Source organism: Podarcis pityusensis, assembly GCF_964106645.2.
Source record: "Podarcis pityusensis genome assembly, chromosome: 12".
NCBI classification, from domain to species: domain Eukaryota; kingdom Metazoa; phylum Chordata; class Lepidosauria; order Squamata; family Lacertidae; genus Podarcis; species Podarcis pityusensis.
The window spans coordinates 36,781,842-36,807,272 of NC_138037.1; the positions used below are offsets into that span (position 1 = coordinate 36,781,842).

General features: G+C 41.5%; 1 protein-coding gene across 2 annotated transcripts in view; it reads right to left on the bottom strand.

The window, feature by feature from the left end:
* The window catches only part of SKAP2 (src kinase associated phosphoprotein 2), a 99,957-nt gene that overhangs the window by 33,438 nt on the left and 41,088 nt on the right, over positions 1 to 25,431 (bottom strand). For both annotated transcript variants that reach the window (XM_080975038.1, XM_080975039.1), the window contains exons 5-9: positions 17,594 to 17,671; positions 16,038 to 16,121; positions 9,399 to 9,523; positions 8,418 to 8,481; positions 7,802 to 7,924 (exon numbers count right to left, since the gene is read on the bottom strand). In XM_080975038.1, coding sequence (XP_080831164.1) covers positions 7,802 to 7,924; positions 8,418 to 8,481; positions 9,399 to 9,523; positions 16,038 to 16,121; positions 17,594 to 17,671 — 474 coding nt within the window. The remainder of the gene's footprint in view (positions 1 to 7,801; positions 7,925 to 8,417; positions 8,482 to 9,398; positions 9,524 to 16,037; positions 16,122 to 17,593; positions 17,672 to 25,431) is intronic.

The window sequence follows — 25,431 nt, forward strand, 5'->3', positions numbered from 1 at the left end:
CATTCTCATTCCTCCATGCATGCATACTGAAAGACATGGCAAGTGGTGATGCCGCTATCCGCAGAGAGCTCAACAACAGAAGTGGACTGTGGTGGTTTTAAGGCTTCGGGTATGGCAGTGTTGAGTATGCTAATCTAGATGGGCCCATGGTCTGATTCAGTACAGGGTGGCATCCTATCCTAATCATTTATTAATTTTATGCACCACCCTTCTGCCCCATGGACCCCAGGGCTTAGTATTATGGCTTCATGACCACTCTGTGGTGCTAGCTTTTTTGGCGGTAGCTTTGTTCAAGGTGCTCTTTCATGTGCCTCCTGTCACTCAAATTTGTCACCTTCTGTCCTCCAGTGTTTTGTTTAGGTAAGGAGCTAACTGTACCCATGCAATAGATCCCTGATGTGGGTTTTCTCGTTGGTTTAATAAAGCAAGAGTGGGGAAACTTTTTGGCTCCATGGGCCACATCATGAGCAGGATTGGCCTCACAGGCCAAATCTGACAGGTCAGCAGGGTTGCCCACCTGCCAAAATCCCCTCTGCAGCTTTGCAAAGGGAGGCTGGTTCAAAGAGCATTTTGCTCGGTTTCTCCTTTAAATGGGTGAGAAGCAGCATTGGTGCACCCCACCCACTTAAAGGAAAATAGATTAAATTCTGCTGCCTAGGCCGCGCAGTCCTGTTCCCTGCTTGGAACAGGGTGGCACATACTATACAAGATTTAACCCTGCCTTCCTCTTATTCCACGACAGCTAAGCTTACTCAGGAGTATTCAGTGAGGTAGAATGTCAAAGGCTTTTCAGAAATCTAAGCGCATGCCAAGTGAATTGCCTCTATCTATGTGCTTGCTGGCACTCTCAAAGTACTCTAAAAAGTTTGTGAGACATGACTTGCCCTTGCAAAAGCCATGCTGGTTCTGCTTGGGCAAGACTTGTTCTTCTGCATGCTTGGCAATTCTGTCTTTGAACAATGCTTTCCACCAGTTTCAACAAAAATATATTGCTTGTTCTTTGTTTTAATTTTTAAAAAGGCTGATATTCTGGAGCACTAATGTTCAAGTTTAACACTGTTTCGTTGCATTGCTTCTTAATCACAAGACAGCTTTGCTTGCATATGGAGAAATATTCTATTTTGGGCACATAGTGTGCCAAAGCTATTCATGAATAAACAAAGTGTTGTTAATGTGTAACATGAAGCCAGCTGTCAAAAATGTAGTCAACAGTGAAAAGGCTTCAATATAAGGAAAATTACTTTTGTCTCTCTAGAATGACAAGATTCTCCAACTTGGGATTCTCCCCCCTCAATAAAACAGCCAACTTCTGTCACACAGCATTCACATCATATTGGTTTTACAAATCTATAGTGTCAAAAATGTTTTCGCGTTGGTCCATTCGAAGCAGTAAAAAGGATGACTGATCAGAACGAGTAATAAGCAATCTTATTTTAATAGGAAGCAAATGTGTGAGAATATGATGCTTGATCGTTTCTCTTTTTTTATGGTTCTTTCAAAAGTTGAACTGCATGCTTATGAAGAAACCTCTCTTTTCATTGTGCAAGGGGATCGCTTTCAAAAATTACAGGAAATAAGTATTACCAAAATGCTTTAAAATGATAAAAAGCTAAATGGTGCTAATTTGAACATTAAAATGCTCGTCTGCAGACAAAAGCTGCTTATGCAGGTTTCTTCCCCCTAACCATTCAGAGGTCATGCAGAATGGCTATGAGTAGCTCACCTTGTTGCTCCTCCCCATAGTGGTGTTGCTGTAGTTTCTGGTTGCTCTAGGAACAACACTGCTTTGGGGAAGGGCTGCTGCAACATCCTCCCACATGGCCTGGGGGATTTTCAGGTCAACTGAGCAGCACATGGCAGCTCCCGTGCATCAGTAAAAATGCAAAGAGGGAGACCAGAATCCTGAAAAAGTTTCACACAACAACTGTGTTTGCAGTGTTAAGTAGCTAGATTCCGTTCTAAAAGAGAAAAGCTTAAAGCTATCCTGCCATGTTTTGGGGGCAGAAATAAGGAATTGTGTTGGGAAAGCAATGTGCTTCTTTTTCTGGATATTAATAATTGGGGTGGGGTGGGGGATAACAAGCCACTATTACTCAGCCCAACCCACCTCACAGGGGATACGGGTGGCACGGTGGTCTAAACCACTGAGCCTCTTGGGCGTGTCGATCAGAAGGTTTGAATCCCAGCGACCGAGTGAGCTCCCGTTGCTCGGTCCCAGCTCCTGCCAACCTAGCAGTTTGAAAGCACTCTAGTGCAAGTAGATAAATAGGTACCGCTCTGGCAGGAAGGTAAATGGCATTTCCGTGCGCTGCTCTGGTTTCAGTGTTCCGTTGAGCCAGAAGCGGCTTAGTCATGCTGGCCACATGACCTGGGAAAACTGTCTGCGGACAAACATCGGCTCCCTCAGCCTGTATAGCGAGATGAGCACCACAACCCCAGAGTCGTCTGTGACTGGACTTACCTGTCAGGGGTCCTTTACCTTTTTAACCCACCTCCCAGTGTTATTGTAAGGGTGAACTGGAATGGAGGGGGCGTAAGCAACCATGAGCTCCTTGGACAGTAGCCAGGATATGAATGTAATAAGAAATAGATCGGCAATGGATAGCTCAGTTGGTTAGAGCATGGTGTTGATAACGTCAACAAGGTTACAGGTTCGATCCCCGTAAGGGACAGCTGCATATTCCTGCATTGCAGGGGGGGTTGGGTGAGATGATCCTCAGGGTCCTTTCTAACTTGTATGATTCTATTATTCTAAGATACGTCACAAAGGTTTTTTGGATACTACAAAAAGCACAAGAAATGTGGTTTATTGTATCACAAGTTAGGAAAAGCTACTTTTTTCAGGGGGTAGGATGATTATGCCATTGCATCACTTGGCAGCAAGATGCTTTGGAGCCAAACACGCTTATGGACTGAAGCTGCAAATGTCACAGGTTTTATTACATTTGTGACTGATACCAAAGTCCAATTATTGCTGACATTTGGGGTTTGGGGCTGAAATCTTGCAAAGGTCAGTGTGAACAGTGAAGTAATACTCCCTTGGAACATTTCTTAAAAGGAAAGCTGAACGGGACTCCCCCAGGCATAGAGCAGCTTATGATGGCTACTCTGCGTATTACTTAGCAAAACCCAGGACAAAAGCGATAGGATATAATCTGCAACAAATGGGGCAATTATTGTATTATCTGAACAAGTTTAAATTATACATGTTGGGAGAAGGGCAAATCTTGGGATGATCGCCGCAAGTAGAAAATCAAATCTGAGTCTGTGCTGTGTTTTACAGTTTAATTGTAATGCTTTTTATTCAATATTTAAACAGAACATTGAGTGCTTTAGGTGGAAGAGATGCTTTTAAGTACACCTAGGGGGCTTTAACATGCCTGGTGTAATGTTCTCCCTTTAAAAGACAGACACCTCACCCCACCCAAAACTCCCGTCTCAATATGCAACATCACAATTTGTTTCTAAAAGTTCTATCCCAAAACAGGTTTGCTGTGTAAACGTGGGGTGGGGCTGCTGCTCAAAAAGGGAAGGAATCCATTTGGCATAGCTAACGCTCCCTGGGATGCATTGAGTAAGTTGCACAGTTCTTTGAATCCAGGCCAAAACAAGCTACGTTGGGTCAAGACTGGAGTCTGTGCTTCAATATTCAATTTCTTTGCAAGCCTTTTAACCCAGCGTAATTCAATTCCACCCAAGAGAACGTCCTTTTAACTTTCCTTAACAAAACTTAAGAACATCAGAAGAGCCTGCTGCATCAGGCCAGTGGTCCATCTAGTCCAGCCTCACCGCGGCCAAACAGATGCTTAAGAGAAGCCTGCAAAGCAAGACCTGAGCACAACTGCACTCTGCCCACCTGCAATTCCCAGGAACTGGAATATGGCCTCTGACAGTGGAGGTATGACATGGCCGTTGTGGCTCTCAGCTGCTGATAACCTTATCCTCCTTGGATTTGTTGAATCTTCTTCTGAAGACATTCAAGTTAGTGGCCATCACTGTCTCCTGTGGGAGCGAGTTCTATCATTTAACTATGTGCTGCATGAAATAGCACATTGTTTCACTCTGCCCCGAATCTACCAATATTCAGCCCACGAGTTCTAATACTATATAAGAGATGGAGAAGAACTTTTCTCTATCCACTTTCTCTATGCTGTGTATAATTTTGTAAATGTCTATCGTGTCACCTCTTACTTGCCTTTTCTCTAAACTAAAAAAATACCCAAATGCTGCAGCCTTTTCTCCTAGGGGAGTGGCTCCAACTCGTTGCTTGTTTTACCCTAAATTAGCCTTTCTCAAACTGTTGTTGAACTACAACTCCCATCACCCCTAGCTAGCAAGGCCAGAGCTCAGGGATGATGGGAGTTGTAGTCCAACAACCCACAGGTTGAGAACCACTGCCCTAAATGGAACTGGGCACACTTTGTACTTTCTGAGATGTTAAGCAGAGGGAACTCAGCTGACTGCAGGTACACCAACTCTGTGGAGGAAGCAAATACCTGACCACAAAGCAAACCCTGGAAGGGAATGAAATTATGCCTCCTAATTCTCTAAAAACTGAGGAAAGGCTCAGAGCAGCCCAAATGCAGTCTGCTTGCAAATAACTGGTGTTAGTACAAGTGAGCTCAAGGGAACTCTGGAATGCGACTTTGGCTGAGAAGCAGAGGCAGCCCAGAATCCTGGTGCTGTTGAGAATAATATTAGTCAACTGCAATAAATTTACTCTGTTACCGGAAAATAAATTAGTCATCTTCCCCCTTGTAAAAACAGATTTATGGCACAAGTTATCAATAGATTAGTCTCCCCTATCCAATAAACAGCTCCTTACATAGCAAGAGAATTGCAACTCAATCCTATGCAAGTCTATCCAGAAGTCCCATTGAGTTCTGTGGGATTTACTCCCAGGTAAGTGTGTACAGGACTGAGGTCTTATCAATCTACAAGACAAGCTAAAGATTTTAATGAACCAACAAATTGGTACTATGCATCAGTCTGAAACTATTCTGCTCTATTCAAGGAAAAAAATTATTTCTACAGAACATCCTGGTATTATTAGAAAGAACCATAATATCTGGGAAATGTGGCACAACTCTGAGTTCTCTCTAGTGCGGAGTACCCATGTTTAAAAAATGAACTGAAAGATTCCCCCATCTCCTTGTTTTGGCAGGAGGCTATCTTTGAAATCTATATTCCATTCTCAGCCAAGCTTGGTGCAGATGTACAACTTAGCTGTGATGAAGGTGACAGGGAGAGTGTCATTTTGTAAAAAAAATAAATGATGGCCCTTTTTACCTTTTACTTGGGTTAAGCGGGCCAATACTCATTGCTTTAAAGCTACTTTAAACAGCTAGCGAAGTTCAAAAGTAATGTGCACAGGACAACAGCATGGTCAATTATAGTAGAAGGGTGAGACTAAAGGGACCAAGTCATAATTAAATTAATGTCAATATGGATGCTAGGATCAAACATTAGGAAGAACTTCCTGGTGGTCCAAGCCGTTTGACAGTGGAACAGTCTGCCTTAGAAGGCAGTGTACCCTTGGTTAGAAGTTTTTAAGGCGGATGGCTACCTATCAAGGATGCTGTTGTGGTGAGTTTCCTGCGCTGGCAAGGATTTGGTTGGACTAGATGACCTTTCGAGGTCATTCTATGATTCTGCAGGAAAATGAGGCAGATGCAAAACACCTGCCACCACAAATAAATCACAAGATGCAGCAGTGATTGGACAACTGAGGAAAGACAGGGCAAATTCCCCTGTGAGGAATGGGTACTAATAGTAATGTAAATCAGGTCCAAAAAACATGGAGTAAATTTGCACGTGATGTTTGACAGCACCAGCCCAAATTGCTTACATTTGGGTAAATTTTATTCAGTCTTGATGCCTGTTGAATGTAATGTAGTATATGTAAAATACTGTGTATTTTTCCACATCCACTTCCATAATTGATCAGGGATTTACTTTAATAAATCTGCCTCCCATTATACCTGGCATTTATTTATTTTTTCACTGTTTCTGAATTAGAGCTAGTTTTGTAAATTGGACCTAATACTCCTCCTGTTAGGCCAACAGCTGGCATTAACTTTTCAAACTTTGCGCAGTCTCTTAAGTGATCCATATCATGTCAATAAATAGTTAAATATCTGTCTTACTCGGCAATACTGGAGGGAAAGGATCAGTGCTCAAGCCATATCCTATTGGATAGCATGACTTAATTATGCCTTCTTTTGATATTTTTCAAACCATTCCAAAACAGTCCGAAAACTTCATATTACCCAACAGCTCTTTCATTTCAAACTGTGCATTATTGCCTTGTGGTCAGTGGTAAGAATTCTGGGCTCTGCCTATCTTGAAACTTTCCCCAAAATAAGTTAAGCATCTCTAATGCAAAGATTAATCTTAATAATTGATACAGTCCAACCATTGGGTAGATTTCAAATTTGCAACATTCCCTGTATTGTTGTTGTTGTTGTTACTGAATTTATATTCTGTCCTATACCCAGGGGTCTGTTTGAGATCTGTTACTGTGTTTCTCATTAACCAAGTTTTAAAATGAGCTAACATAGCAGCACACCGCTTGATACACCTGCTGATAAAAAGTCTACAATAGTTTTCAGTCTGTGTCTTTCCTTATGCACTGAACTTATTACAGCTATATTTTCTAGAGAACCAAAATATCTGAAATACATCAGATGGAAGTAATTTTTATTTACCAACTTACCTTCTGATAGCATTCTTTTATTCTAGAGCAGGCATGGCCAAACTTGGCCCGCCAGATGTTTTGAGACTACAATTCCCATCATCCCTGACCACTGGTCCTGTTAGCTAGGGATGATGGGAGTTGTAGTCCCAGAACATCTGGAAGGCCAAGTTTGGCCAAGCCTGTTCTAGAGCTATACCCCACTCTCCCCATTACATTTACAGTAATAAGTGTTGCAGCTCTCTATATCCAAGATCTCTTTAAACCGCAGCAAGGAGGACACCTCATTTCCATGTATTTACATCCCTACAGACCCTGTCCTGCCACTTTCTTCTTACTGGAGTGAAGTTCAGCACTAGGTGCCAAAAGGAAGGTTTGAATGAGATTTACATCTGGGCGTCAAGATGCAGAAAAACTTTTCCGTAACTGAAAAATCCAGAGAAGAAATCATGGCACGATCAGATTCACGCTGGATGCAATTAGAAAAAAAGTCAAGCCAAACCCCACAAGTACCTTTGTTGACAGTTCCTCTCTACAACCCCAGAAATCAAACCAAAACACACACTCACATCCTGTGCTTATATGCAGGGATTATGAGATCACAGTATGAGGGAACATACTGATAAAAACAGAGAGTGTGAAGGAAAATGGTTAATGCAAGTGACACCACGAATAAAGTGGGCAGGAATGAGTGACTGCGTTGGTGAGACAAAGCTGTAAGGCACGTCAACGTTTTAATTAAAAAATTATGTAGCAGAGATGATGCTAATGAGCCAATAATCTCAAGAGACCATTTCTACAATTCCTGTCTAGTTTCAATGCCCTTATTAGCCCGAAGTGAATAGTTCTTTTTTTAAACCTAGTAGAAAACAAGCCCACCACACTTCTTTAAATACCACAAGCGTCTGGCATTAATCATGGAAGACCATGTGGAACTGAGGCTGACACACTATGACTCACCTAAGACCAGACAGTTGAGCTTGGTTGAGGTCTGCCATAGCCAAGGACTATCTGCTAGAATCAGTTCTTTCCACCAACCCCTTCTGTCCCTTCAGAGCTGTACATGGCATCTCCACCATGCAACCCAGGCTCTCCCCATCCCAATACCTGGAAGTTCTTCATAAATATCTTCGTCTGGCTCTGTGCTTGGTTGCTGAGAAGGAACGCCACTTTCCTCAATGTCATCATATTCTTCTTCATCCTCCTCAAGAATATCTTCAGATCCCATGTCTGTTCAGAAGAATGCAAGAGCTGTTCAACAGGTACCCACCCAGTGAACTCAGCCATAAGGAATGTGAAAGAAAAGCAAAATAATTCTGAAGCTTCCATTTTAAATCCAAGGAAATTCAATGCCCCAGTTCTAGCTTATTAAGAGACGCCTCTGAAATACAGATGTGACTCTTTTTATTTAGCTAGCACCAGCTGAATAAAAACAGGCACATCTCTATTTCAGCGGAATTTAACCCAGTAGCATGTCCTCAGCTTATTACTATGTATATTTCTTTGGAAGCAAGTCTAGCCGAGTCTAGAAGAACTTATACCCAAGTGTGCAAAGGATTCCTTATTCACACTCACACAGAAAGCTGAAATCAGGAAACGTGTTACACAAAAATGGCCACAATGAAACTCCAAGATCAATAAACAGAAAATCTATTAGAAAGCAATAACGATTTGTATTCCAACATGCAATGTAAACAAAGGCTCTTTTCAACAACTGGCTTACCTCGTATTGCGTGTCTCAACGTCTTCACCCATTCCACAGCTTCCTTGGAAGTAGCAGCTGTAAACTGTTCAAAAAGTGGATTTTACTAGTAGGAATCATGAGCATAAAAATACAGCCAGCACAGTATCAGTAATGAAAAGAAAGTAACATTCTTGTCACTTCTTCAAGGCACCATTAGCAATTCTTTACATGTCTTCTGGTACTTTTCTTGCAAGGATGCTTCTTATAATGTACAGTTAATTTTGACAAATTTACGTAATTGAAGCAGAGGATGATGGATTTGGAACTCTGATCAGCAGCTGGCAGCTGTGCAGAAAAAAAAGCTGCTTCTCTTCATCAATGTCAAAAGCAGGACTGATGAACAAAATTCGCCCTTGACAATTAGAAGACACCCATGAATTTCTTTAGACTGCTGGGTACAGTTTTCTTAAAAATGTTCTTGTCAGATTCCAACACAGTACCTGACAACTTAATTAACTGGCTTTCAACTGCAATCTCAGATATTTAAAACTTATTAAACTTACATTCCACACTGATGCCTAGCTGATAGATCTTGAATCACATAGCTGATATGTGCCTTTAACTTAGATTTCCTTCCCTGTCCTCTAAGCAATACAAGATATGTTTAACATTTGGGATATATATATATATAGATATATAGATATATATACACACATACATAATATTTACATTATTATTCATCCAAGAGCAGACCTATTAGATAATAGATATTTAAATATAAGCTGTGAAATGGAACAGCAGATAAAAATGGTATATTGGTTGTTCTTATCCAAAAAGATAGTATAATGTTTAATCTATTCATATACATATATATATGAATGAATGTACAAGGTAAGCAAATCAAGAGTTACTTTTCCTTCAACATGTCAGGAGTTGTTTTATTGAAACGTTAATGTCTTCATAACTGGAACAGTAACAGTTTTTATCAATTTCATTTCAAGATGACATAAGAAGTCCAACCTGATAAATGCGTTTATCAGGAGCAGCGATTTCAAAACAGCAATCTTTCTTTCCATCCTTCCGAAGGGTATTATTCATTCTGACGGTGTAGCCATCTATAGCAAATTCACCTTTCTGTTGTTTGTCTGTCGTAGATAAAAAGCAAAGATAGAACTTCATTTGCAACGCTGAACGTGAATGGCACGGCAGGTTATCATTTATTCAGATTTTGTTTTCCATTTCATGAATATTCGAGAGAATAGGTTAGACATTATTAGCCGAATGGTTTAGGTGATACTATGAGTGATTAAAAAAAAGAAAAACCTCTCCTTTAAAGAGAAGGTACAAACAAAGCACATTTTTATGAAAGCTGCCTACAGAATCCCCCAGGATGATACTTACAGATGGTCACATTTAGTGAGAAGTACATGCAATGATTTCTGTACCCAGGGAGAACCAAGAACTGGAACATGGAACTTGCAAGACAAGTGCATCATAAATCAGTGTCTCTTTCTGGTTCAGTAGCCACTGGAAAAATCTGTCCAGTGAAGAAGAACTTACTGATCTCCTTGGTACATCTGCCCCACTATTGCATCTCAGAAAAGAAGAAGTGAACTTCAGAGGGTGTTAACAACAACTGTAACAGGGGGTTCTTCACCTACTGACCAATGTGAAGGAATCTAAAGGAGCCTACAAAATGCTCAGCTTATTCTGACTTCTTCTGAAACAACCTAAAAGCCAAGTAGCAGCATACGCAACCATTTCAAGATAAAGGTACCCTCAGCACAAACAGAAAATTGCTTTGGAGACCTCTTTGCATAGCCTTCTTAACATATTAAGCTATGGTCTGGGGAAAAGGGTGAACACTAAACAGGGTTGAAGTATACTGACGACCCTGCTGTTTAGATAAAAGCAAAGCAAGCTAGGAAACTTCTGAGAAAGCTCTCACAAATTTGAATATCTATCAGTATAATGTTCAGGGCCTACATGTGCAAAGTACACTGGGGAGAAACAAAGAAGCATTGTGCACAAACAAACGAGATCGAGGCCACATTGCACTCCTATGAGGTAAACCAGCCCATGGTTTAGCACATTGTCCAAACCCACCTAAACTTGCGGTTTGTCCTGCTCTAGACAAACCATGAGCTCTGGCCAACGTTTGTTCTATGGCTTACCATTTGTGGCTTTTCAAACCAAACCATTGCTGAGCTCAGAGCAGCCCTGCAGCAGCAGGACCAAAGTATGAGCAATGCAGCAGGGATCTCTCTGGGAACCTCCGCATCTGCACTAAGTCATGGATTGGCTTAGCGTTACAATACTAACCAGTTCAATGAGTGAACCAGTATTTTTCAAGCACAATCCAAAGTGTTGGTGCTGACCTTTAAACCCCTAAATGGCCTAAGCCCAGTATACCTGAAGGAGCATCTCCACCCCCATCGTTCTGCCTGGACACTGAGGTCCAGCTCCGAGGGCCTTCAGGCGGTTCCCTCACTGCAAGAAGCGAAGTTGCAGGGAACCAGGCAGACAGTCTTCTCGGTAGTGGCAACTGCCCTGTGGAACGCCCTCCCATCAGATGCCAAAGAAATAAACAACTATACGACATTTAGAAGACATCTGAAGGCAGCCCTGTTTATGGAGGTTTTTAATGACGGATGTTTTAATGTATTTTTAATCTTTTGTTGGAAGCCACCCAGAGTGGCTGGGGAAACCCAGCCAGATGGGCGGGGTAGAAATACATACATACATACATACCAATATATATAAGCTAACTGTCCTGCATTTTGCAACAACACCATGCAAACCATTCCTGGGTCTAAATAATCAAAAGGAAAACATTTTAACATGCATCAGGAAATAAATAATCTCCATTAAACTTGTGGCATGCCCATGTTGTACTAGCTGCAATTGACTAGAGGAATAGTTAGAACTGTTCTTCTGCTGTAATTCACCAGCAAGTTTCCATGAGATCTAATGCATGGTGCGAAATCCTCAATATCCCCCTTTTCTTTAAAATCAGCACATTTCTAGACCTCTTAGGAGGGTTCTGATCATACCTTTGAAAATGTGCAAAAGCTCCCAATTGCCACTCATTTACACAAATACAGCATATGCTCACATATCTATTTCGGAATAAAACCGCAAAATGGTCAATAATATAGGCGAAAGAGTGCCTATATTCTTGACTTGAATAATTTGCGTTGAGCATAGAATCCAAAGTCTGTTAGTGGAGATTATTATCAGCCTAAGGTGTAAGTGAACTAGTAAAGTGTACAGATTGAAGAAGTAGCACATGTGGCACAGCAGGTCTGTATCAGGGAGGATTACAGATTATATCTCAGACTAAGGTGGCAGGGAGAGAATTTTGCTGCCTGGGAGGTGAATGGATATACAGGACAGCTCTTCACAATAGAGGATGGCCGAAGAGTTGACCATTCCATTTCTAGAAATGATAACCTGGGATGCCATTAATATAATGTGAGAAAGTAAACCACAGCCTGCTATATATATATCTCCTCTTGCAAGAACTAAGAATCATTAAACAAAATAGGCAGCAATTTTTTTAAAAGTTGTCAATAGGTTTTTTTTCACACATTCAAAACCATGTTGTGTGTAGCCAGGGCATGTCACTAGGGTAAACTGCATAGCTAAATTCAAAGTAAACTAAACACAAAGAGGGTTAGATAAAGTCATGAGTGACAGGGTCACCAGTGGCTACCAGACTGGATGGCTAAGGAATACAAACATGCTCAGAGTCACCCCAAATACCTACAAGCACAAGAAGCTGGAAGGAATGAGGGAAGTTGCCCTGTGACTTCTCTTACATTTCCTCAGACATAAATGGTGCTGCCTACTACCAGAAACAGCTGTTTTGTCCTTAAGGTAAGAGCATCTACTGGCAGGCATCCGATAGAGCTAAACTTGGTTTACTGGCAACGGTATCCACATACAAAGCACGCTCAGCCTTCTTACAGAAGTTCATTGATAGGTAAAATGGTAAAGGACCCCTGGAAGGTTAAGTCCAGTCAAAGGCGAATATGGGGTTGTGGCGCTGATGTCGCTTTTAGGCCGAGGGAGTTGGTGTTTGTCCACAGACAGCTTTCCGGGTCATGTGGCCAGCATGACTAAACCGCTTCTGGTGCAACGGGACACTGTGACGGAAGCCAGAGTGCACAGAAATGCTGTTTACCTTCCCACCGCAACGGTACCTATTTATCCACTTGCACTGGTGTGCTTTCAAACTGCTAGGTTGGCAGGAGCTGGGAGAGAGGAGCAGGAGCTCACTCTGTTGCGGGCATTCGAACCGCCGACCTTCTGACTGGCAAGCCCAAGAGGCTCAGTGGTTTAGACCACAGCGCCACCCCCATCCCTAAAGTTCATTGATAATACATTGGACATGAAGCAAAACTCAAAGCAATTATTATCTACAAAACCTTCATGGCATGCCTGGAAAACGTTCAGGTAAGGGCTCTTTTCCTTTCTAATGGATACAATTTAATTATATTTTGCAGAGGGCTGATACAGCAAGAGTTTGCATGCAAATATGCTTTCTCTCCTCTGTGTGTGTGTCTTTGTTCAAAATTGCTGTTTCTTCGCTCACACATAGATGGAGGGGAGGTCTGTCATAGGGCTGGGTGCTATATCATCCAAAACCAGTTTGAAGTTCATATCGTGATATTGGTTTCATAATTTTTGACCTGGCAATATGTCGCAAATCATGATGTGTGCGCGCACGCATGCACTATGCAAAAATCACAATGCAAAAAAAAACCCCACACAAAACCAGCAGGTGCCTCTCCATAGCTCCATTCTTATTTCAGACACTGAGATATATCAGTTTATCGTGATGTTTAGCTGTTGATATATTGCGATGTTGAAAACCAGATATTGCCCAGCCCTGGCTGTCACCTTCCAAACCCTGGAAGCCTCTCCCTTTCAAGAAATTCAAGAGACACCTTGAACTATTTCCTAACTATTAGCTCCATTGACAAAACATCTACTAGTCAATCTGGACCATTAACAACAAAACGTATGGCCAGCCAGCAGCTATAACAATAATTACTTGTAAACAACAGAATTAAATGGTGCTGCTAACATTCTTGCAATGGCCTTTGAAAACAAATTTTGCAATCATACTGCCTTCCTAATAAGACTCACAGTGGAATCCTAGTAAAGATTCATCTTCAAGCTGCAAGTAGTTCCAATTCAGCCGAGAATCATTAGAAATTCAAAAAGCAGTTAACCATTTTCTGTAATAAAAAGTTCAGTAGATCTGGGTTCTTTTCTACCTCAAGGGAAACTCCAATGCTATAATTATGAATCAAATTTATTTTTCTGCCTCTGAATGCAGCCCTAAACATTTTTTTAACAGGCAGTACTGTAAGGGCATTCTCCGAAACACCTGCTGCAAGGTAGATGGGAAATGGACCTGTGCTGAAACAAGGGAATGTCTTTCACTTTTCACGGTAGCATCAGTCACTAGTTTGAGCCTTCTTAATTGTTTTTCTTTAGTCTTACTTGAACTCTGCTTACGTCACAAGGCAATCTCAATGCGGAGGACAGATCTACAGGTCATGCCTAAATAACATGAGTTCTCTGCCATGTATGATTGTTAAAAAACATTTCCTTAACTTCACAATCTAAACTGTCTGCTCACACAGTGCTTCTGCAATTAGTGCTACTGCAGTTGTTAAAAAACATCCTTGAGCTAAAGGATGTTTGCCAAGTGACAGATTTGGTATTTCCTGAATGAGACTTCTGCACAAGAGACACAAAGAGTGTTAGCATAGCAAACATCTCAGAAAAGGAACAGCTGGCCTTTAATATTAATTAATTTGATGTTTACACTGCACACACACACACACACTCAGATGCGCGCACACACATTTCTTGAGGTGTCCCCTTCATCAAATCTATGTCTAAATACATAACAGAACTCCTAGAAGACAACACTCCTTTCCCATGTATGTTTAGTTTGCTGCGTAAATCAGTCCACCGTGGGTATATAACTACAGCAAACCTCTTGCACAGCTATATGCAAAATTGCCCATTCTCAGACTTTTGTAGTAATCTAGAAGCAGAATGTATTGGTGTGCATACTAATGTCAGCTTTCGGGGTGGCCTTAATTTTGCAGCACACCTCATGGCATATCTATGAAGAGTCTCTCTCTCCCTGAAACTTTTGTATAGCAACTAGTGTGTCTTGGTGTACAAGTAACTTCTTGGGTTGTTTTCAAGCAACAACCATTTGGAGGCACACTCCCCAATAATTTCAACAACATGTGTACCAAGTACAGTGGTACCTCGGGTTAAGTACTTAATTAGTTCCAGAGGTCAGTTCTTCACCTGAAACTGTTCTTAACCTGAAGCACCACTTTAGCTAATGGGGCCTCCTGCTGCTGCCGCACAATTTCTGTTCTCATCCTGAAGCAAAGTTCTTAACCCGAGGTACTATTTCTGGGTTAGCGGAGTCTGTAACCTGAATCGTATGTAACCTGAGGTACCACTGTATGCTCAAAGCAGTGGAGTGGCAGTTCCTGGGCACGCTGGCCATTTTGCACATATGAAAACCACAGATAAAGCCAGCAAGAAAATGCTGGCAACAGGCTACAATGGAGGCAGGTGGCTCCTGGCTGCCATTATTCGTTATTAAGAAAGGAAATCGTGAGATGCAAGAGGAATTGCAGGAGACTGAAGTACTTGGAAGAGAGCCAGGGAGCACTAGATGGCACAATGGGCACTGCTCACCTTTGTGGAAGTTGCCAGTGTGCACATGCCAATTCATAAATAAGAACTGCCTCCAGTTTTTTAACTACTGCAACCAACCAACTTTCATCAGACTTCTCTGAAATTCAGAAAACATCTGCCCCTCACCAAAGAGATCTTCTCTACCAAATTTCACAATTATAGGACAAATCACCTTTGGAAGGGGTTATATAATACAGTGGTACCTCGGGTTACAGACGCTTCAGGTTACAGACACTTCAGGTTACAGATTCCGCTAACCCAGAAATAGTACCTCGGGTTAAGAACTTTGCTTCAGGATGAGAACAGAAATCGCGCAGTGGTGGCGCGGTGGCAGAGGGAGGCCCTATTAACTAAAGTGGTACCTCAGGTTAAGAACAGTTTCAGGTTAAGAACAGACCTCCAGAACGAATTTAGTTCTTAACCCAAGGTTCCACTGTATTTGTAATTTTAACATGGAATGAAATACATCCTAAGTATATAGGTGTTCCCACAATGCAAACTGTTCTGCCTTGCAAATTCAAGATTGTCATTAATTCCATCTGGAACTAAATTGAGACAAGAAGATGGTAAACAGGTACGAAACTTCAAAACCACTTACGGAGGGGAGGAGAGAAGAAGAAACAACAAAGGAAACTAAGTGGGGATAATGCTAAGGCATCTTGAAAACTGATCAAAGTTTGAGGGGGGGGGGAGGACCTATCTGAAATTCCAAAGGAAAGAACAGAAGAGATAAGACAACATATAGCAGATACAGTACATTCACGCCATCTGGAAACACAGAGACCATTATACAAAGGCCATGAATGTTGCACGGGAATCCGGAATGCCTCAAAACAACAGGGCGACCCTAGAGGTCTGCAAGCAGTCAACCGCATTGCACTGGATTCTAAGATAAACCACAAATTTTTACAATACCTTTGTCACTTCCATAATAGTAGAAGACTGTTGGAGTCAGAGCACACCACCGCTTTTGCCACTCAAAGCCAAGAAAGCTGTGGTCTGCAATTAACACAATCTATATTAGATGGGCATTCTACACAAAATTCAGTAACACACTTCATATCTGTTTTCATTACAGATTTTCTTTTTTAAGGATGGAACTGACTTCTCAATTAAAAAGCAGAAATGTAATATTGGAACAAAAAATTTTAAGCAGTGCAAATAAACAGTAATTTATGATTTATTATTTCTACTGTATTTTTTGTTAGTCAAAATAATGGTATATAGGCAAGTATATGTGCTAGTATGATTTTTTTTGTGTTGGGGGGGAGTGGAGAGAGAGAGAGATTTTCCTAGGACTTTCCCCCTTTCCTTGAAGTATCAGTAGGTGGTTGAAGAATGGCAAAACTTTAGACAAGGAAAGACTAGCTATTTTTCAACTTCCAGCATAGTGAGTTAACAGTTCCAAGTACATCCTGCCAAACTTTTCTTGATCTTTAAACACTGGCCCAGCTCAGTCTTGCTTTACAGCAATCTTGTATGATGGAGGGCCTACAATGCATCCCCTTCAGAAATCTAAAATTTGAAGAGGCAAGTTACGCAAATTTGCGCATATTCATATCATTTCCAACTTAAATTTTGCTTCTGCAGCTTGTAAGGTCTTAAATCCATAAGAGTGGGGGGGGGGGGGAGACTCTTTTCTCAAAAGAATTGCATCCAGCAGTTCAATCTACAGATTTATGCTTGATCCTCTATGCACTTCAAGGTGTTTAGCAATACCTGCTGAATTTGGGAGTTAGTCTAGCTACAACAGGGAATGTAATTCTTACAATATATAATTGTGTTTCTTCAAATTAATGGGTTCTGTCTCGTATATCATTCCCTTTAATTGTTGACTAGAATAGATCACATGCTGTTTCAGATGCAGATTTATAAAAAAAATTAAAGATGTGCCCAGCAAACTTGAATAAAATAAAATTATGTCCCCGCCCTGCATAATTGACATGGCACACACACACCATTTGAATGGCAATGCCCATCTTTGGCCCCTAGGATTTGGCTCCTATGGGGAAGGGCATAGGAATCTCTTAGGACTAGCTAAAATTCTCACTGTGACCTGGCATCCCGCCCCCGCCCTCACTGTAAGACTTCAGAGCCCATGCTGGTTCTTGAAAGTCATGAGCTGTGGGAAAAGGGAGAAGGAAAGAGAGGTTTTTAAACAGGGTTGCGATGATCCAAAACAGCACATTCAGTCCCATGTTGACTGCAGTGCCCCACGTCTTCATGCTGTTCATCAAATTCCACCCAGTGATGGATGCATTTTTAAAGGTCTCTTTATAGCACCCTCAAAAATAGTCACACACTTTTCAGGACTCTCCAAAGAAAGCCACTCATTTCGTGGTTTTAGTCTTCTGAATACTTCTTGCTATTCCACTAGCTAAGAGTTCTTCCCACCTGTGCTACCAGTGACAGCAGTTGCAATGGGGAGCAGTAGAGAGAAGCCATAATTTAACTTTTCCAAAGCTGCTTACCTTTTCTGCGTTTTTCCAGGTACCCAGATTTTAAAACACACTGAAGGTCTTGCGCTGCAACTGGTAGGAACTGATTCCCTGAAAAAAAGAGAAAAAGTAGTGGGTAGTATTTTTTAAAAGCATTGGCAAATCGTTATCAAACAGGGGGAAATATAACCACTAGTTATTAGTGAATGTTCAGTATATTTGTAGACATGGGTCAGTCCCACTTTTAAGCCAAGATGGTGGGGCTTATAAGTGTGAAATTGTTGTATTCCATTCCCTCTTCCAGGCAGCCCTCCTTCTGTGGCTTGGGAGTAATTTCCTGTGTTTTAGGAGGAGAGACACTTGGTTAGGAGCACTCAAGCACTTTCCTCAAGCAGCAGTGCAATTGCGGGAGACAGCATTCATAACACCAGTTTCAAAAAAAACCTAGAACAGATACTAGTTACTACACAGATTGGTGAAGTAAAGAGTGCATCTGAGCATGCCTGTCTTTTACTATAACCAAGGTCCACAAATATAAAATTAAGAACATCCCCAAGTCTTATCAACAACTGGGGTGCATCCTATACTGATGTTTAATTTTTTAATATTTAATATGTTAGGAAAAAATATTTTAAAAGGAATGGAAAAAAAATAGCTTATGAATAGCACCAAATTAGGGAAGATTTAAGCAATCAATTAATTGACACCGATTTTTTCCCCATCATGACAGCTCTAAATAATAGTCCTTTGAAGATTTGTTACATAAGTAACATTAATTACACCTTAAGATTTAAGATAACATACACTATGAATTATTCTTGACATCTTTTATTAGTACTTAAAATCATCTTTCCTATACCAGGCATTGATGGACACCTGCCAGTTGTCAATTTATACCACTAGGGTGCTCCAGTAGTCAGCAGAATTGAGACAGAACTCTTGAAAGCACACATTTCTCCTCATTTTTTTTAAAGCTTTACCATTTTACCATTGGTTGCCTCTTTGCTACACTTCAACAAATACTGCAAATAATTAAACAGTAATTAATTTTTCCCCTTTAGTTCCCATATGCTCCTTTTTCTACATCACAGTAGTTAAGAGAGGCATTGCATGGATTTTAAAGGCTCAGATGGAGTGCAACTGCAAAGCAGGCAATTACCCAACTGTCAGCAAATTACAATGATCACCAAGAGCTCTTGGCATCCAGATCAAGGTTGGCATTGGGCAACATGAATAATCATTTCCCAGCATGACACTCTAGGCAATCATGTCATTCACAGCATTGTCTGCATGCTTTTGGGTTACTGGAGAGAAATTTCATCATCAACATGGAAAAGACTGGGGAGTCTCTGGTTATGTCATCTGGCAAAGAGAGCAAGGACTTCTTTGCACAATCTGCTTAAATCAAACCTCATGGCTTCTTGTTTCCAAGGCATTGTAGCAGTGCTGCTATAACAGGCTAGCCATATATTCAAGCTGGTACTGCCATAATACATTACCTTTCATATCTTCTTTCCTTAAACTCCCCCCCCCCAATGAAAAAGTGCAATATTTCCCCCCTTCTGCTATGAGGCGCAAGTTGAATAACTTCCCACAATTATGAACCATCAACACCTTTTTGCTGAATACTGCCAATAACAACAAAGTTTCATTTGTGTACTGGTAATGCACTATTTATTTTGACAGGGTTCCACAAGTGGCTAAGCTTTTCCGAGTGGCCACGCACATAAGTAGTCAAATGACCAGTTGCATTTTTATTTATTTCTTGTGCTAGCCAAATGCCACTGCAACATCCAAAGAAGGAAGAAAGGGGGGGACGGGGACAGCAGTCGCTACATTTGCAGTAAAACCATGATCAAATCCACCAAAATTTCTTGTTACCCAGAACAAGAAGTAATTCTCAAATAAAATGTGTAAATTAGATATCAGAGCCTCTTTTGCAACTGACCGCTAGTCCATCCAGGTCTTTCCTCCTAATCTTCCTAGCTGCCAGGGCAAAGAGAGCCACCTTATAAGTCACAGAGTCATCAGTATCACTCAGCAGCTATTTCACCCTGCAAATGAGGACGGTAAATTTCTCCTTCATCCCTACCCATCAGGTAGCAAAAACTGTCTGGTCTGAGATTACTTTCATCAGCATATGACTCCTCCTGCTCTTTTAAAAGCATATGACTCCTCCTGCTGTTTTAATGGCTGGTCGTGGGCTCTCTCCTTCTTTAAATGAGGATCAAATGAAAGCAAAGTAAGTCTTCCTTCATCAAATGTACTGTAAAGAAAGGGAAATAAGCAAGGATTGTGTTTTTCCCATTTCCCATTTGCAACTTTTGTGACATATAGTGGTATCTCGGGATGCGAACGGGATCCGTTCCGGAGCCCTGTCTACATCCCGAAGCAAATGTAACCCGTGTCTGCGCCTAAGCGCATGTCGCATTTCGGCGCTTCCGCGCATGCGCATGACATCATTTGGAGCATCTGCGCATGCGCGCGCGGCGAAACCCAGAAGTTACATGCTCCGTTACTTCCAGGTCGCCGCAGAGCGCAACCCGAAAATATTCATCCCGAAGCGTATTTATCCCAAGGTATGACTGTGTACTACAATACTTTCTGAAGGCTCAGGGCAGGTCACAGCATAAACATACAAAATACATAATAAAAACAAGAACAGAAGAAGTCAATAACCCCCCCTCCGGTGACACATTTAAAAGGACATAGAATATTAATCAGCCAAAGGCATGGTTGAAAATTTTTATTTTATTTTTTTGCCTGACGCCTAAAGATGTTTAATGAAGGGCCCAGGCAAGCCTCCCTGGGGAGAGCATTCCACACACAGAGCTTTTAAAACACGTGATGTCCGACAGCTAAATCTTATAGGAGTCCATTTTCCCCTTCTTAAATAATCATATCCTTTGTAAAGCAAATATATACTCATTTGCCATGCTGCTTTAAAATGGTTGGTTCTGGGGCGAAAGTGCATGGCAGTGTTTTATCAGGACTGTGTAGCCCAAATGCCAACTTTAGTTGAAAATAAATATGACGCCTCTAAGATCAAAAGGGGGACTTGTAGCAGCTGACAATCTTAAATCTAGCATGGCTAGAGGATGAAAAAATAATATGTCTGTAAGCTCCTATAATACCCACGACAAACTCATTAATATGAACGATGTTTGCTTCACAAGGCACACTATACACAGCACAAGGGATGCCGTCTTCATTTTGAGAAGCAAATCAGTAATCAATATTTGTAGAAGCAAGCTAATCCTTTGTAAAATCACTGGTTTAGTGATTGAAGAGTTTGCTCCATCTACACAGTTAATCCCTCTTCATCTGTTTGAGCCCTCTATTTATTTCAGCCACTTACAATGGTAGCTGTGTCAGATTAATACATCTCCACATGCTAAACATGCCTTGACAACTGACAAAAGCTTACTACTGTCAGGATAATCTCTACAAACACAGGGATTTTTCTTAGCGAGCCAGAAGGCAACATCCAGAAATCAAATGTTTGCAAAGGGTCTTAACTTCAAGTGACATGGCCTGCTCCCACATCACCAGTTACAGTAACCACCTTACCACTGAATCTTTTTCTAGCCCTCATGGACATTTTTTCTTTAAACTGGAAAGATGCGAAACTGCTTAAGTCATGGGAAGATTGATTATGATTATGATTATGATTTACCAAAGCAAATACTTCATATAAGAGATGTGCCTCCAAATGAACTCTCATCAATCCCAACCTCTCCAGCCATGCCACTTGGAGGTGATGGGACTTATCTGGAGGGCAACACCGGGATGACTGGTTTACGGCATGTAAAAAACTTTTTAACTATGCATGTCAGGGGGCTGGACTAGATGACCCTTGGGATCCCTTCCAACTTGGCAATTCTATGATTCTATAGAGGGAAAACCTTAAAAAGAAAATAACAATAACAAAAATTAAACTAAAATCCTGCAAGTTTGCCACCAACAGAATGCATGCAAATGATGCCTGCAACATTTGACCTACTTCTTTTCCTTGAGAAACCTGGATTGGCAAAAGTTATTTCAAGATAATGGCACTTGTTCTAGATTAAAGATCGCCCTGTAAAACAAAACAGCATAAACTCCTGAGCTGAGGATGGACCCTAAGGGGAGAGGCTGCAAACTGTCACAAAAAGGAAGCAAACCATAACTCCTGCAAAATAAAAATGCATTGCAAATTCATTCAAGAGTCGAAAACCATGTCAGATTAAAGCAAACACATTAGGTCAGTGTTTTTCAAACTTGGGTCCCCAACTGTCGGTGGACTACAACTCCCATCATCCCTTGCTAGCTGGACTAGTGGTCAGGGATGATGGGATAATGTAGGCCAACAACAGTAGGGACCAAAGTTTGAGAAACACTGCTTGGGGATTGTATGTTAAGGCACCAAGGTGCAGTGAACACATTGCACAGTCTCACATACTGCATAGTGCTTGCATACAAATGAGCTTCCATGCTTGTACACTTTCCCTTGGTCCTCCAGCCCTAACCTTCCTCCTCTGCAGGTGTGGAACATCCCATGTGGGTGTCCACGGTTGGAAGAGTGGCCAGTCAGCAAAACAACCCTCTGCTTTCCTGATGTGCTTTCATTTGGGCTACAGAGATTGGCATAGGTGAGATGAGCACACAAGACTGATGGCAGGCAGCCATTGGGGCTCTCTACATCACAAAGTGACACACCAGTGAGACTTAACCCTCCTCTGAAACCTAGAGTTCTTTTCCTCGGTTTTTGGAAAGAACTTCGTTGCATGATGTGAATGGGGTGGCGGGGAGTAAAAGCAAAGTTTATCATCATTACAGATCTATAAATATTGCTGTTGGGATGTGTGTGGTTTTTTTGTGGGCTTCTTTCTCCCACCTCCACATTTTTACACAATTCTCTCTCCCAATTTCTGGCCAGATTACAACCAGAAGCAGCTCACCCAGTGAGGCGAAGATGTACTCACAGCTCCTTGCAGCAGGAGCACCACTGCCACTCACCTGCCCCAATGCTAGAACAGAAAAGCGGAACAGAGCAACAAAGGAGAATGCTGAAATCCTGAGACAAATACCTGAGGTACCTCAGATTGCTAATTATCCTAAGAGGGATGGCTAATCTGTGGGTCTCACTATGTTACTGGCCTCCAACTCCCATCAGCCTCAGCCAGCACAGTCAGTCAGACCTGTATTCCAGCAACATCTGGGAGGACAATAGATTGGCCACCTCACCCCTGTTCTAGAAGATTCTCTTCTTTCACCCAAAATATCCCACCATTTACACAAATGACCTCAACTCTAATATGGGCACTGTTAAGGAAGTGGAAGCAACTGACAAACAATGTGTGGCCCGCACAGCAATTGTATGTTATTTGAACAGCCTTGTACCTGGCGTTCCTAAGGAATTCTAAGAAACACCCCCCCCCAAAAAAAAATGGTTGCAGTTTTGAAAAGTTCAATCTGCCATCTTGATTCAAAATGGCACCCGACAGTAACCAAACACAGATGAAAACCTGCTCCTTGCTCTCAGGAGCCATCGTGTGAAATTTAGTTACACTATCTGAAGAAGTGTCCAAAAGCATAGCAAACCGACAACTTTCCAAGATATATAGTACATACAGTGGTACCTCAGGTTAAGAACTTAATTCGTTCTGGAGGTCTGTTCTTAACCTGAAACTGTTCTTAAACTGAATCACCACTTTAGCTAATGGGGCCTCCTGCTGCCACTGCACCGCCACTGCACGATTTCTGTTCTCATCCTGAAGCAAAGTTCTTAACCCGAGGTAATATTTCCGGGTTAGTGGAGTCTGTAACCTGAAGCGTATGTAACCTGAAGCGTATGTAACCCAAGGTACCACTGTACACACACACAAATAAACACACACAGAGAGAGAGAGAAAGAGAGAGAGAGGGGGGGGGGAGAGAGAGAGAGAGAGAGAGAGAGTTTTACTATTTTCACATGAATACAAGCAAAAAGTAGAAGATTAAGAAAAATGTTAAAAGACTAGCAAGGTTTATTCTGTGACTTGGAGAAACATAAGGTGCCCATAAAATGTGTGTTCCATCTCCTTTTAACATGACTCCTATATAAGGGAGTTTCAGTCTTGCTGATGACTTATGGGTTTTTACATAGCTCTACCAGACAGATGTTCATGCTTAAGGCCTGGCTGTAAGACGGAAAGAGGGGAAACAGCTGGAATGAGCAGCAAGCACCAGCAAGCCAAGTGACAAAATAGAATGCTGAAATCCTGAGGCAAACCGCAAGCAAGAGGAAAACACCATCTGAAGGATTGTTTTAGGGTGCCTGCTATTCTAGAAATTTATCTCTTCCCCTCGTCCATCCAAGTTACACAAGCATTCACACCTGCCTCCTCCTCTTCTAATAAAACTGGCCATTAGAAATGTTGAAACAGGAATATCTATGTTTCCCCCTTCTGGTTCGCTGTTTCCATATGGCGATAAGGATATGAAACAGAACCCAGCACATGCAACCATGTCCAAAGCCTTCATGAAAAACAAACAGTTTACACGTTAGAAGAACTTGCTCAAGTTACTATCAAGAGAAATATGCAGAATGAATGCTGGACACCATATACCCTGGCAACATTTAACAACATTACGTGTGCCAACAGCATGGAAAAAATGAGCATTCTTTTCAGCTCCTGGGAGATTGCTAAATGCTGCATATATTTTTATATCCCCCCTCTCCCCTTGTGCAAGCAGAAGGAACAAAAAATATTTGTTTAATATGCACAGATACTCAGGATCCCCATTCTGAGCAAAGTATGAACTTCGTACTAATTGCAAGCAGGTTTTTTATATTCTTCAGTACACTAGTTTTTGGTACATAACTATATTTAAGTACCAAATAAGAATATTGCTAAGGTTTCAAAGCCATCAATTATTAACTGGGCTTCCCCAGGTCCTACTGTTGTACCGATGTTGTACCGATGTTTGCCATCCTGATGCACCTGAAACTTCCTCAATCTTCTAATAAGGATCAGAAGTGAAGTCACCTGTTGCAACATCTTCTGGAAGCAAACTGCCACAATCTTATGATCATATCTCAGCAGAAAAATAGAGTAGGAAGGGACCCGATGGATCATCTAGTCCAAGGGTCAGCAACCTTTTTCAGCCATGGGCCGGTCCACCATCTCTCAGACCATGTGGGGGGCCAGACTATATTTTGAAAAAATATACGAATTCCTATGCCCCACAAATAACCCAGAGATGCATTTTGAAGAAAAGGACACATTTTACTCATGTAAAAATACGCTGATTCCCGGACCGTCCGCAGGCCGGATTGAGAAGGTGATTGGGCCTGATCCGACCCCCGGGCCTTAGGTTGCCTACCCCTGATCTAGTCCAACTCCCTGAAATGCATGCATATGCACGCACATGACGTCAAAAATAAAATTAAAAAATGAATGAAAAATGCAAATATGATTGAGCAGGGATTCAAACCTAAAAGCACCACGTATTGCACACTATTCACTATTTAGACTGCTCAGAAGTAAGTCTACTGATTTCAGTGGGACTAACTCCCAGGTAAGTTATATGTAGGATGGCAGCCTTAACCACGTATAACTTTCCCTGAATATGTGCCCACTAAACAGAACCATTTAATATCCATTTCAGTGGTTGGTAGTCAGGTATTCTTTTCCTCAATGTCAGAACGTCTTACGCAAAAGTTGGCACTTGGATTTGCTGGCTTTTGTCTTCTTTCCACACCTCTTCTTTCCTTTTTGTTTCACGTGCGTGAAACTATAAGCTGTTGTTTGAATTTGAAAACTGCCGCAAGTGCATTGGAAGAAAGGCAATATATAAATATAAGTAAAGGAAGGAAGAACAAGCAGTGTGAGAAGTCCTTGCTTCCC